This window comes from Hetaerina americana, unplaced genomic scaffold (genome assembly GCF_022747635.1).
Source record: "Hetaerina americana unplaced genomic scaffold, ioHetAmer1.1.p SCAF_26, whole genome shotgun sequence".
Lineage (NCBI taxonomy): Eukaryota > Metazoa > Arthropoda > Insecta > Odonata > Calopterygidae > Hetaerina > Hetaerina americana.
This window is the reverse complement of record NW_027286830.1, coordinates 3,528,473-3,541,197: the sequence shown is the minus strand read 5'-3', so window position 1 is coordinate 3,541,197 and position 12,725 is coordinate 3,528,473. Positions and strand designations below refer to the sequence as shown.

Sequence of the window (12,725 nt, the reverse complement as noted above, 5' to 3'; positions counted from 1 at the left end):
TAGATACCGTGTGCCCAGGGCTTCATAGTTATCTTGAATGTGTATAGATGCCGCACATCTGTATTTACATATATATTAATATATATTATTATATATAGTGTGTGTAAAAATAAATACGTCTATGTTTGGATTTTTTCAATTTTCATTGCATAACGTGCATCGTCATTTTTTCGATCATCTGAACATTTTTGCATAGATAACACATACGTTTTTGATGGGAAAATACGCTACATAAAATTATGCTTTCTGGAATCTTTGGGATGCTTTAATAATGCCATATTATATCTTCACTTTTTGTTCAAAAATGTTGAAGACATTACTTTTGTGCAAGGATATACCAATGATGAATACTTTTTGCTGAAATTAGTTTAGTTTATTCGGGAAGTGAAATATTCACAAGAGATAATTGTATACTACACCATCAGTGAAATTCAGGATGTCATATTTATTCAAATTTATTACTTTTGATAAATAGTATTTATAGTCACCACTACAATTTTCTTTGTGGGAAATTTGATTTAATTTGTGAAGAATCCACACAAAGAATATGTTTGTTCATATAAATAAATAGAAATACCATTGATTAATTTGATACATAGATTGAACATCATGATGAGTGATGGAAAAATCTAAACTGATCCCATTCTCAGTCACATTGCATATGAAAATCAAACATCAGTCCCATAAGTGAGCCATGGAAAATTTTTTCCAGAGTAATGTAAATAATTCAAGTATTTTTGGCTGTCTCTAATTAGCAAATTACTCATCAAAATAACTTTCCAAATTCTTGAGTGTTATACGTCCCAAACAAATCACTAGACAAGTCATTAAAAATAAAAATATTACAAATAAAGAATTTTTCACTTACCATTTGTGGAACACTTACACTGAATACATCAAATGCAAATATCACCTTTCTTTTAGAGTGTATTATATGATGAAAGTGAGATCAAAGATGAAATAAACATTACATAAATATTTGAAAATATGTTCATGGTTGGGCTTTCAAAACTTGTGAATAAAAATTGGTGTAAAAATTCAAAATTTTCAAATCCCATGTTTAAATTGAAATTATTTTATAGGCTAAATTTCAAATGGCAATTACTCAAGAAATAATACGTTTTAGGAAATCATATATTGCTCTTATATTTTGTTTCCATCTTTGGTCTAAGAATTCAGTTGCTGTAGTCAAGAGGACCATCACAAATGAAAATGACACCACTGTTGGTTTTATGCTGTGGTAACCTTTCTGTAGCTAAATGTCAATTGATATAGTCATAGGTACTGATTTTCTGCACATGCAAGTAGATGATATAGTGCTAAGTTAGCAATATACATGAATATACATGTATTTATGTACAGTACATAGGTATTATGCTTTAGTTTGACAGACAATTGGAAGCATTTCTACTAACTAGACATCATAAAGTTAACAATTCTCCATAATCTATCCATCATGTTGATATTTTGGTAGTAATCACAAAAAAATGCAGTTGTATCAAAATATTCCATGCGCAGTAAAGATAATTTCTGTGAAAATGAGTAGTACTTACCATTACTGATACTATTGCATATATTCACCAAGTATTACCCTCTATCATTTCATTAAAAAAAATATCATACAGAACATCAAATCTTGACATGGGAAGCACATTGATACAGTTATTAGCCATTCTATTTATGCATTCAAGATTTTTGAAAATGAGGAAGAAAAACTGCAGTGAGCTGATCAATTAATGCACTGAATCTGTCCATATATTGTCCTATTAAACCAGCCATGAGCCATATTCTGTACATCACTTATGAACGTTTTTAAGCCTTTTATTCAGTTGTATCACAATTAACTCTCAACCATGCATTGTTAACATAACTAAATCCTCCAACCAAAGAACCTTTACAGACATAAAACCACCTATAGTTAAGGTAATAAAATAGCCATTCACTCATTTTCATGTTAGGCACTCATTAGAGCCAGTTTTCTTAATATGGATAATTTTTCCTTTCCATGGTCAAACATGTATGTACTCATACATTTTGAAACAGGATGCATTAGCATTGAGTAAAGTAAATTTTAGTGATGTAGTGTGAGATAATCTAAAGAACTGAAATTAATATTTTTAATCTTGCTTTATCAAATATCACACAACTCTGTTTTACTTTATATCTTATGCCAATGAATCTTAAGACTATCATTATAAATTTAGGCAATCATAATAAACATAGTCTCACACAGCATTTACAATATTTAGTTGTCACCCTGATTATCTAGCTGAACATGAAGCAGTCAGTTTAATTTAGTGTGTTTAGGCTGATAGAAAAAAATTAGGGCTGCACAATCTAACAATATGATTAATACCACCCTTCATTGTTGTTTTTCAATTTCTGTGGCCTAAATATCAAAATGTTAAGTGAGAACACTTGTACACAGCAAAGCTACCTTAATTTGTAACAATTTGCAAAAGCCCTTTAGTATTAATCATGCCATTTATAAATAAAAGTAACTTTTACAAATTAGGTAGTTATGATTATATCCATAATTCATAGCTAACTAAGCAGCTTGTATTAATTAACCAATTCTAACTCAAAGGAAGATGCCACTTTTTACATGTGCTTATTCTGGTACATTGGTTTTTAACACATAATGGCTGCTCCTAAACAGATACACTTATGTTATTATTATGTATCTATTGCAGACTTTCTTATTTCTTTGCAACCATGTAAAACAATCATTCATGCAGAAATCACATAATTCTTACTTTAAATCATAGTCAGAATTCCCTAATTTTATGTTCTTCTACATCACATGGAACTCAATCACTTATTGTCTTGTTTAATCCCTGGATTTTCCTTCTTCAGATTTATTACACAGTTTTTAATTAATAGTCTTACTGGGTGTCATTCAATCTTAGCATTCTTCCTAAACTTTTATTCATTATCTGCAGCTTTGTAGCCCTGCCAGCCTGCACCAAGTCTTAATCTATCTGACAGGATGATGGGAAGGGATTGTGCTTCTCCTTCTCCTCCTTTTCTTTGTCCATGACGTTGTGTACTCTCCCTCTCCACCACCACGCCGCCTCCTCTTCTTCCCACCAGGTGGCTGCACACACTGAGGCACTGCATTGGACCATTTCCCATTTCGAAGGCAACGCAGCATTGGTGCTCCACGTAGGATTAGGCCAGGGTCACACGTGAAAGTTATGCTCTCACCGATTCTATAGTAAAATTTTACTTCAGACATCCGTCCACTGCCTGTTGTTCCAGGGTAAGAGCATGCTTGTATGCCTATGTCAGGAGAAAATTACTAGTCAGCATAAACATTCCAGTCATATTGCAGAGGAAAGGATAAAAATAAAAATATCTAAACTAATTACAGCACTATTAACAGAATTTTAGGAGTATTTGTGTTCATAATAAAAGTACCTATGCATTTCGATTTTGGATCTTTCTAACAATAAAAACAGGTCACACCCATTTGAATTCAATTTAAGTGTATCTCTGTAACTCCATCATCAATTGGAGCCAGATACAGATCCAACTGCACATTTTATTGCAAAAAGTGCATCAAACCATTCAGGAGCATTACCTATTCATTCCTCATTGGTTTACAAAGTGATTCAATAATATTCAATTATTCCCGGCTCAACCTTGTGGAAATTCATTTTAATTAAATGAAGAATACAATGTAATGTCAGTGGAAAGATACATTGTATTCTTCATTTAATTGATTCAATAATGTACAGCAGTGAATTCAATCTCTTGGCTGATTGGTCCACAATGTTAATTATTCTGAATTGGACTGGACCCACCCTTTTTGCCCTATGCACAATATTTGATAATTTCAATATTCAATTCAATAATTTATAACAATAATTGATGTCAAAGTTATTCATGCAAAGTATTTTTGAAATCGGTTAATATTTAATCCTGCCACCTTACCTCTGAATTTTGAACTTTTTGGAAAATACAGGCAAAATTAACCATCAACTCACCAATAGAGAATGGGATATTTCAAACACCTACAGGTAAGTACTCTTACTATGCATACGAATAACTTGTCTTATCTGCTAAATCGCAAAAATCTATTGATGATAAATCTCTACTCAAGGTGATATTTTTTTAGCATTCTACAATTCTAGATCTTAATATCATGAAGACCTATAAATATATGTTTTATTATTAATTTATAATTAGGGCTTCCCTTACATTTTGGCACCGATCCTGACCAACGACCAGTTTCTTGGCAGGCTATTATAGGTTGGCCTTCCATCATGAATTGAGGGTTACAGTTGAATTGCACAACATCACCTGCCTTGTAAGCTCCTTGTCCCTGGACATATCCATTTTCAGGAGCTTCTGGAGGTTCGCATTGGACTTCTATAAAATTAAAATTAAATCAGATTTAAAATATAATCAGATTGCTGCCAATAAATTCTTATTTTTACTTTTTTTCCATCCAAGTGATGACCATACTAAAACACTGATGGAGAAATATATAACTAATAAAATACTGAGTTCCGGAGGCATTAAAATGAGACACAACTTAGTATTTTTAAAGGACTTTCAAACAGTAAAAAAAAATTTCTAGTTTATCTCAATTCAGATAAATGGACAAGTAAAAAATCACTCCTCCTATTAAAAGAAACACTTTCACTAATGACTCAAGATATTAAAGTCTCCTGAGCAAGTGCTCCATTGTCTCAGATTCCTTCTACATAAAATAGGCTAACATTTAATTAGAATATTTTGTACTCATTCTATTATTATCTCATCAACTGCTGCTGTGAATAGAAATTAAGGAACACACTTTTTTAATAAACTGGAAATATTTATCTTTCAAGTGTTAATCTGCACAACTAATTCTCATTGCCAGTTTGAAGAGTTTGTTAAATATTAATGCAGTCCAAAAAGTAAAAGCTTATTCTTCCAAAGAGGAAGACCATTTTTTGGTCAAGCTGTAAAATAAAGGCATCAAGGACACTTGAATTTGGGCATGTTAAACTATTGAGAGATGTGTGTTCATATTGGGATGAATAAATGTCTCTTTGATATTAGCATTGAAAATTGTATATATTGTGATACCCGGGTTTAACACCAAAACTTAGACAGGAATATTTTCTTCTCCCTTATTACATCTTTACTTTCAGAACTACACCCATACATAAGACTAAGAGAATGACATCACCTTGGCATGTTGGTTGAGGTGTAGACCATTCGCCAGTATGCTGGCAGACAGCCTCCTGTGGTCCCTGAAGTCCATAACCATGGTCACAGCTGAACACTGCACGACCTCCAACCTCTCGGCTTATGATGGAGACTCGCAGGTGGGGATCAGTAACATTGGCCAAGTCTGCACACTCAATACCTGCCGTGGCCACCGATCCGCGTCCACCCCCCACAGGCAGCAAGTGAGAAAAGTGGCGCAGGGGAACAAGCACGATCTTTCGCAACCAACACCAAACACCGATTGCAAGACACACAACAAGCAAAACCACGCAAGCACACACAACTATTGCCATGCACATTTAACCATGTGATTTTAAATTGTACTCCTGTTCTATGTCGCATAGGTCTTGAGCAAATGTTACAGATTGAATCCATGTTTTCACTGATGTGTGAGCATTCATTTTGAACAGAAGCTCCTGATGCGGTACGTGTAGGTTTTTGAAATTTTTTTTTGCTCAAAGGCTTTGAAATATTAATTCACAGCAGGGTATGCAACCTGTGGCACCACACGCTCTATGACTGTAGTCAACAGAGTTCAGAATAGCTGCCTCCAATGGATTCAAAGACAAATTTCTGTTGTGCCATTTCATTTGATTTCTTTAGTATTTGTATCGAAAATGTGACACATCGGTTGAGATCAGTTTGACTGCAGTTGACAATTCCGACAGCAAATTGTGAGCAATTGCTTCCTCATCATTTTCTCAAGGGCTGGATAGAATATCCTGCAGGTCTGCTAGCATCAGATCGCTTGTCCCTGTTTTGTAAGGCTCATATACAGTAGAACTTTTGTGGCTTCCTGATCATGTTCAAAGGGTGAGGTGTTAAAATGTATGCTATATGGGGCCGTTAATTGAGGCCTCATACCCAACATGTCCAGCATTACCGTGTTCTATGCCTGCTCTGAAGAATATGAATAAATAAAAGATCAGATTTAATGGCTATCAAAACAAACTATTCATATTACTGATGTAGGTACTATAGCTGAAAAGTTCACTATTTTACTTAAGCTACTTACAAGGGCTACTATCAGTATTTCTATTCTATATATGATAGTGCACTCCAAATAAAATTACCAAGAGCTAATTTACTTTAACAAGAGCCCTGTTTTTTTAAAGGTACAGTAAAACCTCGATTAATCAGTTCATGTGGTGTGACAAGCTTGTTGGTACAGCTGGCTAACTGTAAGGAAATCCTCTGTTGATGATTCTAGCTGAAGATGCACTTTTTGTTCAAATTTACAAGACTGACATCCCCTTACTGATTTAATTTCTTTTTTGTCACTCAAGCATGAAAAAAATTAGTGACCTATTGATGTATTTCCTGCTGATGCCACCATTCATTTTCAATGAAACCTTGTGTAGTCCACCAAATATGTGAGTTTTGGTAAACTGTATGTAATATTTATCCTGACGTAAGAAATGTTCTGATATTACAAACTTTCACATTTGACATGCTAAAAAGTTCAGTGGCGTAAGAATTGTACGATTTTTCACGAGGCATCAGATAAAGTGTGAACGTATAATATTATACCATGGCAATAGAGATGTCATTGAGGAATTTTGTCATAATTTTCTACTGAATTTATAAATGTGATTCTTATTTCTTTTTCCTGTGTGGCACAAGGGGTTTCAACATTAGGAACTGTTTCATTCTCAGGGTAGTCATCAAATTGATGAAAGAAACATTTGCAGCATCAAACAACTGCCATGTAATTATTGAGGATCTCTGATGTCTTTTTCTCAACAGCACCACTATTAAGAAATATGATGTCACTCTCAATGGCCCACTGAGTCTTTTTCCAACATTCTAAAATAAGCCCTGAATAAAACAGGACCACTAGAAACGATTTGAGGATAGATCTGTCCAAATATTACATCACATCCAAAGGGATAGGTTTCTGGCAAAGTGTGACAAGTTGTGATATAATACGAATGAAGTGTTAAAGGAAGAGTTCCATTACATGGGAGGATTCCAAGTTTGTGCTATAAACAATCAGAATACCAATAAACTAATATGCATTAATATGTACTCCAGAACTTCAAACTTCAACTTAAAAACTTCAAAATGTTGTATGGAATTGAAGAAATAGTCGTTAATGGCTCATTATTAAGGAGAATATTGAAGATTTGACAGAAGTATGATAATGGGGTGAAAGGAGTCAAAGGAGTCTAAAAAGTTAAAATAATTATTACATTTGGATATTATTATTAGTAGGTAATCTACCGGTTAAGGTAGGTTTTTGGATGGACACAGCTACTAAATAAATATTTTGTGATTCCTAACAAAATACAAAATCCAGTATCCTACTCTACATCAGACCCCTCTTCATCTCTGAGTACTTTCTTCCTCCCTTCATCCCGTCCAACATCCCTATCCTGTTCCTTCCCTTTCCTCTTTTGCCCAACATTCTCCCCTCTATCACAGTCTTCAACATCCTACTGCCGGTCAACACCCCCTTCATCCACTTTTCCTGCCTCCATAGGATTGCTCCCAAAAAAACCCCTCTCTTCGCCCACCATACCAAGTACTTCCTCATTTGTTTTCTTCTCTGTCCATTTCACCTTCTCCATTCTTCTCCACATCCACATTTCAAAAGCCTCCAGTCTATGTCTATCCTCCTGCTTCAATGACCATGTTTCCGCACCGTGGATAATCCCAATGTAAATGTATAAGTGTGGCTGAATGGCAAGTTTAGCTGCCAAGCTTTGTCTACTGTTAATGGTACTTATCAATGTGCAAGTTTATCAACTATTTGTTTTCTTACTCTAGAGGGGTGTTATTAGAATGAGATCCAAAAACATCACCATTAGAAGAAAAAGCATTGCTCTCTAATATGGGCCACAAAATAAGTCCTGGTTAATCAAGGTTTTACCATAGCCTGGTAGGTGATTTCTCATGATTTTTCATCTATTGTGATTAGTTATGTTAATTTATTATTCAAGTTGTCTTTGTATATTTCTCCTGTGAAAAACTTTTGAGTAGATTTTCATGCATATCATGTAGATGACAGTGATTTCAAAAATATCCACAGTTGGTCTGAATAAAATAACCATACTTTCACTTATTAAGGAATCCAATTATTTACATACTATTCTAATATAGACCATAAATATGGCCACATACATTTTAATTTTGAAAATGAATATCCATCTAATTATGAATATAATTTTATTAAAATTCTGTATTCAAAGCTGTTCAATAGATCAAAAAGTAAGTAAGTATTTTTTATGTTCCAGGTAAATGGCCAACAAATTCAATTCATGCATATTTAACAGAGTGGATACAAAATAAAGTAAATATCATTTTCAATGACAACAAAATACATTTACATGAGTTTTAGTGTCAACTTCTAAGTGCACATATGAGGAACAATGAATGATTGAGTGGTTACTTATGCTAATGGTTACTGAAGTATATTTAACCTTCATTGAAATACGGTAGTGTGAGTAGGTAAGTATAGCCATACAAGTATTAAAAAAGGATATTATAGAAGCATTATGGTTATATCCAGCAGTACATAAAATAATTTAGTACAACATATAATTAGCATAATATGATAAATAATAAAATTTATTTTTTATGAAGCCCCATAGGGGAAGAATATTCACTTGCGTGAAAAAGTAAAGGCCTCATCATACTTTTTAAAATTAAAATCTTATAAGCATAGGTATAGCATATAACTTTAAGAAATTGTATCACTCACTCTCACAGATGGGGAAAGGGGCACTCCAATTTCCTGAGGGAAGGCAAACAATCTCTGGAGCTCCAATTAATGAATTGCCATTTTGACAAGATAGAAGGGCACGAGTATTCATTCTTGTATTGAGAGTGCTCAACACCAAGCCACGCCTAACAGGAACTACAGGACAATGAATTGCTGAAAACAAATATTACTGAGTTGATGAAAAGACAAATTCTCAGAGCTAAACACACCTTTGCTGTACCAGCAAATCAAGAGTGAAAACCCTGTGTCTACTTCATTAATAACTGTATTTTCCCATCAATAACGTGCACACAGACCTTTATACCTGTAGTTATCATGAATTTGTATAGATTCCGTGCGCCCAGGGCTTCATAGTTATCTTGAACGTGTATAGATACTGTGCATCTGTATCTGCATATATATATGCATGTAAAAATTATTTTTATAGTGTGTGTAAAAATACATCCATGTTAGGATTTTTTCAATTTTCATTACAAAATGCGCATTGTCATTTTTTCGATCATCTGTACATATTTGTGTAGATAACGTGGGCGTTATCGATGGGAGAAAATACAGCAGTTGAAAAAGAATTATTTATTAGGTGTTAAATAGGAAAACAATAGTTCTGATTGATATAATTATTAAGAATATGATAAAAAATTAATAATTGGAGAATTTCTCTTATTATGGATGTCATAAAATAAACTGTCAGAGTGAATATTCAATATTTCTATACATATAGTGAATATTTTCATATTTAAAAACTGACTTCATGTTAGGAATGTAAGCCATAGAGAAAGACTCTTTAGAAGTGCAATGACAGTTTTGTTTTCCACTGAACTAAACCAAATTTGTTGACAAATTCAATATTGAAACAATGATTCAAATGAAATTATGCCTAAACTTTTTGTAGGAAATGACTGATAAAGGCAAGAGAAGTCCAAGGCTGCTTTAGTTAACAACATGAATTTAATTCATTTAAGCATTTAAAAATAAATTAAATGACAGAGAAATCAATGAAATTTACTTTTATTTACCTTTGACAACTATTTCTACAGAATGCGTATGTCTTGTAGGAGTGACACAAGAGAAGGTTCCAGAATCATCCTTACTGGCATGGTATATACTTAGACGGTATTCCAGCTGAGAATCTCTTCCAGGGTCTGTTGTCCATCCTTCTGGATAATTTCTAGAATAAAATAAAACAAGAATAAAATAAAAACTTAATACTTTTCCTTCAGTAAGTATGCAATTAGTAAATATTATTTCACTCACACTCCCTCATTTTCCCTTACTTCAATGTTTGCATTCAACTTCTGTACATCATGTACAATGCAGTAACATTTGTCCACTAAAACAGTGTTTCCTTGTCTCACTATGGAAGTAATTTAATTTCACAACTTACAATTTCGCTCTTTGAAAAATCACTATGACAGTTTTTAACCCCAAGGTCAGTTTGGGGTAGAGCTTACCAAATACTAAGTGCAATAGCTAGTGAAATTCATACAACAGGGTTGGAGGTGCCGTTTCTTTTCCTGCACTACCTATTGTTTGCCGAGAAGACATATTTAATGAAAAATCACACAACTGGAGTGAAGCTGAGAGTGCCAAAAGGTGTGCCTGGAAATCGAACCCTGGTTCTCTGACCAGTAGTTCAATCCTTCTTTACACTATGGTGAAACTTTTTAAGCATTTCTTCACCTTTAAATAACCCAAGAAACAATTACTACATTTTTGTCAGATGCTTGAGCAATATTATTTGGAAGATTAAGTGAGGCAGTGGCTTTATTTGTTATCTTTGATGGAGGCAAAAGTCAGACTAAGAGCTATTTGGGACTTCAAATTTTAGAAAAGCAGATTTCATCAGCATCCAGGCCATCAGGGTAGGCTCTTACTGATAGCTGCTGTGCACCCATGTTTGTTTGTTTTATGTTTGAAAATATTATCTGAGATACTATCTGAAATTTACGTTCACAAAATACATGTGATATTTATGTACTTGGTTGTCACCTATAAGAAAACTCTCATTTTGTGTAACGTGGAGTGCCTTCAATTTTAGATACTCATTATGGTGTATTAGATAACTACTATCTGCTCACACACCTTCAATGAAAAACATTTCAACCACAATCAATTATCCCTCTCTTCAAAAATTGTTTTTCAACATGATGACTGATATGATTAGAAAAAATAACTTGAAATATATCCAGAGATTAACAGGTTTACTTAGTAATTTTTAACATTTTCCTCATATAAAACAGAAGAAAAAGTGGCAAACAATTTGTGGCTGCTTTAGTGTGATAATAGCATACATCTATTGAATGTCACGTGGTCATTAATGACATTTTTAGGTTTTAGGAATAATTTATTCTCATGGGTACATAACATTGTACCTACAGTAGATGACAGGCCATACACAGCGAAAATAGAAAATTTCCAATGTGATTTATATATATACAAATAGGCAATCAACTATTTAATCAATCAAGTTTTAATGAGTCACGCACTTCAAACAGCTCACATAGTTTTCTAATATTAAGTATAAAATTCGTTTTTACAACCTGGGTCTTTCAACCCCATTCTCTGGTATACAGCCTTTCACTGCCTTTCCTATGAAAGCATATGTGTGTCATCGTTAGAGAGAGTAGTAGGAGAATTTTAGTAAAACACTGTTGATACTTATCTTGAATGCACTTGGAGGTATTTAGATTATTATCTTCACTTTTGAGAGAAGAGTGGGCACTTAACATAGTAAACAGTTACACAGTCTACCTATCTGTACTCAAGTGTGGTAATTTTCAATCTTGTGAAGACAATTTTACCTTGTACGGATTCAGCTATTTTGAAGTCTTTATGGAACCTCTTGAATTACATCTATACTGTAGGGAAACAGAGATCCAGCTGCCTACTTAATTAATTATTTGGCCTTTGTAGATTTGCATGGAGATCAAATCACATTTATGGGGATAAATTCATCTTCATCCTAGACCCATAATATAATGATGACTTTCTATTGCTTTTCCCTTAAGATTAGCCCATTATGAGGAAGATTTCATGATTTAGACCATGATAGATCCCCTAAGATCTATGTCACGACACTGCCCTTAAAACATTTTCAGTATTCTTCAGCATTTGCCTCAACATCTTTCATAATTGTTTTCAGTCATTGTTTGGAAGAATGGTGAGGTTTTAGACAAAGAGAGCCCCTTTTCTTTGTACTTCACCCTGCACATTTTGTGTGCAAAAGCCAAAATATTTTATTTATTATGAACAAAAAAGAATGCAGTGTTTAACAGGTGATAGGATGAGAAATGAGAAAAAGAAGTGAAGAGGGCTGTTGTCAGAAACAAACTATACTCTACCCATTCTTACTATAATAAAGATGTGATAAAAATTGGCTGAGTTTTATGTCCAACAGTGTATGCAAGCAATTAGTAGCACATCACAAACATTATAAGCAAGTAGCAGTTGATCTTAAATATAGATTTTTGTCACTACCTTATTGAAGAAGTCCAAGAGATTGAGAACAAACATGTCTAAGGCAGGATATATTCTTAGACAGTAGAGTTTTTCATGGGTTTTTTAATGGGAATTTTAGTGTTACTTCATGTTATTTCGAGAAAAGTGTAATTACCCCTATGAATGTTGTGGCAGTTCATGCCTTCTCCTCTCAATGATGTGGTGGATTTCACTCGTTATTTGTTTGTGGGATTTGGGAGTGCGTTGCGAGATGCCATCCTAGGCACAACCCACGAGGCAGGAACCATGACCCACGCCGAAGGTAGTCACGTCACAACTC

At 33.8% G+C, this 12,725-nt stretch overlaps 1 protein-coding gene across 1 annotated transcript in view; it reads right to left on the bottom strand.

The window, feature by feature from the left end:
- Nucleotides 1-424: 424 nt before the first annotated feature.
- Nucleotides 425-12,725, bottom strand: part of Hasp (Hig-anchoring scaffold protein) — a gene marked incomplete at its 5' end in the record, with an annotated part of 432,721 nt that continues 420,420 nt past the window's right edge. Inside the window, 5 exons of the mRNA XM_071586781.1 lie at nucleotides 425-3,282; nucleotides 4,204-4,374; nucleotides 5,183-5,362; nucleotides 8,927-9,100; nucleotides 9,964-10,115. Coding sequence (XP_071442882.1) covers nucleotides 2,978-3,282; nucleotides 4,204-4,374; nucleotides 5,183-5,362; nucleotides 8,927-9,100; nucleotides 9,964-10,115 — 982 coding nt within the window. The remainder of the gene's footprint in view (nucleotides 3,283-4,203; nucleotides 4,375-5,182; nucleotides 5,363-8,926; nucleotides 9,101-9,963; nucleotides 10,116-12,725) is intronic.